Below are 4,494 nucleotides of genomic sequence, written 5' to 3' on the forward strand. Positions count from 1 at the left end.
TTTCCCAGCTGATAAAAATTCTGGTTAGAAATGGTGAATAATATAGGTGAGCGTCTATGTTTATCGCTTACCTTCCGCCTAACTGTCACTTCTTGATGTCCCAAAAAACAGTAATTTGTTCGACTTGATTTACTCCACCGCTGAAGAGCCTTGTCTTCCTCTGTGTCCTCGGGTAAACAAACAACCTTGTCATTACTTAACCTTATTGCGAGTAGTATAGAAGTGAAACATTCCCACTTTTCAGCATGTTTACGTTGGTTTATGGCTCGCACTCAAAAGGTGGCTGAGTGCTCGCCAACTTAGCTGTCTCGACACCAGCGATCTACACTTATTACGTGATTGATCTTTGAAGAACACACCAACAGCTGCATCCCAAACATGAATGAAATGTTGCTTACATAAAGACGGTGGCTAAACGCACGCATGTAAAAGAATCCGGTTGCACTTATTGGCTGCGCATGCAACACGGGGATGTAGCATAACAATATTATATATACTTGTTGGATGAATTCTTAAAAAGGCACGGGAAAACAGTATACAGTATGTCCCGTAAGGTTAACGTTCCTCCAATCACGAAAGCATAAACTCGTCTCCTATTTAGTGAATATACACTCATTTGCAAACAAATATGGTTTTGCGAGAGACTCGCCTGGAACCCAGCTGAATCTCTCGGTTTTGATGTTTCCAGGCAACTGAATGTGCTGCACCAGGCCACCTCAGTTTTCCGTCGCTACGATATTCGAGGTATCGCGATACATACATTTTTGTAATGCACTACTCATAAGGTTGCTCAAAACTCCTCGACAGCCCACGACCGGTTTAGCCCTTCTTGGGGCTCATCAGGTAGGCGCCGTCACCGAGTTTCCGTCAACCTTATGTTCTACTTGAAAACAAATTACACGGCATTAGCGAATATACACTCATTTGTAAATAAATTTGGTCTTATTTCTCCATATTATGAATTGAGAGCTCCGAGCGATTTCACAACATCCAAACTGATTTCAACCCAAGCTTCCGCATTCCCACATGGGCACAGTGAATACGAGTGTGAATCAAAAAGTTCTACTCATCACGTATGGGAAATTCTGGAGAAACGAAGTATTGAAAGTGTTGCTGTAACCGAGGGGAATCACTTGGGGGAGACAATACAATGAACTACGGAACTGTTTGTCGACCTATATCCTGAAATTCGATTGTCGTCCTGAATCAGTCGGTTTCAGGTAACTGTTCACAAAAGCTCTGAGTATGCATGTAATCATTTGCCCTACATGGACATTGGCAGTGATAAACTAGAACCTAAACAAAGCTTCCAGTCATTACATGCCTCTTCACAATGGCAGGAACTTTTGGTGACTGCATCAAAAAACAGTTTCCACTAAAGATGTCTCCTCGGGAATGATAAATTTAAAGGGTCCACTAAAACGATTGTATCATCCATTACGTTGACAATTGAAATTCCCCACGTTTATTCTGTCCCCATTTGTAACCCCCGCCCCAATACTTATGTCTAGTGTGTGTATATGAACTGACGTTTGTTTGTCCTTACCGCTTCACCCATTCGGCCTTGAGGTTATCTGGTTATCCGGACTTTGTGCGCGTGTGACTGTCGCACGGGGGAACCTGCTTGCTCCTTTGGTTTGTACTTTTGTAGTCCAAGTGGACCATTTGTTTTGGACGAGTATCTACTGTCGAGGTTTGTATAACTTGTGAATTTGTCCTACATTATAAGCGCCGTATAGAAACCCAACTCCGACTTTGTTTTGCCAACCCGGAGGTTCTGGTATTACGCGTCACTCGAAGATACCGTTTGGCCGTTACAAAGATCCTTTCTGGAAGAGAATGAACCACTGAAAAAAGCTTCAAGGAAATACTTTAAAAATGGTCCGAAGAGGTAGTAGCACAAGGAAGCACACCGACAGGTGTAACTATGATTCATGACAACTGATCACGACTGTGTTGTGCTATGTCAGGAATAAAGTGACTACCCAAGTGACCCGCACTTGGTTTTCGCGTACACAAAACGGAGTTGGGTAAAGAACGCTTAAAGGTGCAGGCACAATGTACTGGTATAAAAACAGGAATACTTTTACAGGGTGCACAACACATTTGAATGAAATCCCTCGGCAGCTCCAGTACAGGGGCGTTAATCGGTCAATGTGCTGGCGTCTACGATTCGCTGGATTTGTTTTGAACCACCACCGAAGAAACAGTAGCTGACTGATGTTCGACTCCATTCGTTTGGATGCCTTGGATTTCTCTTAGAGCTAATTCGTAACACTGAAAACCGAAAAAGAAGTAGCAGGTTATGTGGGTGTGTCTTAAAGATGTCACAACGGTCCAGTGCAATAAAGTTTGTTACGTAATATTCCATCTGCTCTCCCAGGAGACCGCTAGTCCGTCTCTAAACTTCAAGTCAAACTGGAGCTCACAAGTGCTAATATGATAACAGAATCTCGCAAAAAGCTCGCCAGTCTATGCCGGGTGGGATAACTTACTACAAAAGGTTCAGACGTTTTGCAGGACACTGAATACACAATAGATATAGTGGGCTCTTGGCCCACTTGTTCAGGTGAACGGACCATGAACTTGTGTGAATGTGTCCTTTGTAATCTTCGTAACATTGTTGGGGTAACAACAAAGCTGCGATCGGAACACCTACGCACAAGGCATCCTAAACAGTAACGTTCGCCAAATTTCGCAGCATCAACAAAAACTAGCATATCATATGGGAAAATAGGGTGTGAAAGGAGTTCGGATATCTGAAAATTCGATTAAATTGGAGAAACTGGCAACAGGAAGACACGACAATAATACGGAGCTACATCTTACAGCGTCCTCGTCCGAACACTGAGAAGGTCAATAGCCCCCATACTGTTAAATGATTAAATTTAAGGGAAAAACCGGTATTTCTGAAGCAATCGCCCATTCAGCTATTTGGAAAACTGGGGAAGTCCACTCAGTTCGCCCTCCCCGAAAAAAATTATGTACAAACTATTGCTCCCCATGTTCGGTGATCATACATTGATTCAATCGCTCCAAAGGATTCGGGCAGGTAAGGGGGCGAAATATTAGTTACATAGCTGCGCAGTTTGGCCTTCATCGTTTTGAAGACCTCTAGTCACTTGCCGAGGAAGCATATTCGCCGTCAACTCAGTCGTGACCTGGGAGTGGAGACGGGGATTACGATAGCTAGGCTTCCGAGTGCACCACGGTCATTACCAAGCACCTGATTCGTCTTCCTTGTAGCACTTGAATTTAACCCTGAGTGGAACTCAAAGAGGAGCTAATACCATATCAAACCGTGCGATATCCCGATAACTCAGTTAGCTCAGTTTAGTGTGGCAACCATGAACCGTATGATGGCTATGGCAGATTGTGCCAGAGGGTAGTTCAAGATAGAGAGAGTGCAAGAAAACAATTAGGAAACAAAGTGGTAAAAAGACAGTAGGTTATTGATTAGAAACCGGGGAACAGATAAAAGACCGGCATTGAATGCATGAGATTGCCATGTCGGGGCCCAGAGGAACTGTTCTTCAAGGCGCTCAGCCCATCGATCATCTGTGAATCAGTTGAGATCCCAACCCTTCCGGAGATAGTTTCAAAAACAACCCATCCTCTTAGAACCAGTTAAAGGGATTATCTGCAACAAGTTGTGATTCTTCCCCGTTGCAAAATATTTTCCCATTTCACGGGCTTTTGATATCCATCGGTGCTTGAAGGATCTGTAGGCGTTACCACAGTTGCCTGTTGCTGGTAGACTTTTTCTGGTTGCAATCAGAGCTGCTGAGAGGGGCGAGATTCGGTGTGCATTAAGATATGCGAGTTTCCTCGGGCACATAGTTTTAGAAGCTGTGCTCATGGCCTCTTCCACTTTTCTCCACTAGTCGTTCAAATCAGCATTGTACCCATCGATGAGTAGCGCATTCTCTGCCAGCGCAACGCGATATCGATGTGCTACAGAGACTCTTTGTAAACAGTGAACCTGACGTCTTTACACCCCCCGGCGAGTTCCAGAGGGAAAGGTGATAGATACGTGTGCCCCAACAATACCGTGATCGAGGTCTAGAGGTGTACCCCAAAATGAACAACAATGTTTTATAGAAGCTCTCCACATGATCCATTTGCAGTTGGTGGCTTTCAAGGCATACAGTGTGAGCGCTCGTGCTGAAAGATTTCATACATAAAGGAAGCAGCCGTTACCCAAGATCTGTGCGGCGAGCGCCAATCCCCAGTCGGCCGCCAAAATGTGCCTCGCCGGGACTTGGTCGGACAACCTGAGCATTCTCCGGAGTAACCGTGACAAATCTCTAAAGAAACGGTCTTTCTCAGCCAGAGAGCTAATCTGTCGTAACGCATGCCGATACTACGAATGAAACCCGTTTGCCACATCGAGCTGCACTGATCTTCATCATCATTATCAATGAGAGCAACATCAGTGTTGGCACTGATGCTTCACTGCCGTACAACCATAAAGTTCGTTTAGTTATATATATA

The 4,494-nt window shown here is 44.4% G+C and overlaps 1 protein-coding gene across 1 annotated transcript in view; it reads right to left on the reverse strand.

Annotated features, from left to right (window-relative positions):
* Positions 1–1,863: 1,863 nt before the first annotated feature.
* The window catches only part of T265_09014 (hypothetical protein), a gene marked incomplete at both ends in the record, with an annotated part of 8,296 nt that continues 5,665 nt past the window's right edge, over positions 1,864–4,494 (reverse strand). Inside the window, one exon of the mRNA XM_009174975.1 lies at positions 1,864–2,277. Coding sequence (XP_009173239.1) covers positions 2,167–2,277 — 111 coding nt within the window. The remainder of the gene's footprint in view (positions 2,278–4,494) is intronic.

The sequence above is a fragment of the Opisthorchis viverrini genome, assembly GCF_000715545.1.
Source record: "Opisthorchis viverrini unplaced genomic scaffold opera_v5_249, whole genome shotgun sequence".
Classification (NCBI taxonomy): domain Eukaryota; kingdom Metazoa; phylum Platyhelminthes; class Trematoda; order Opisthorchiida; family Opisthorchiidae; genus Opisthorchis; species Opisthorchis viverrini.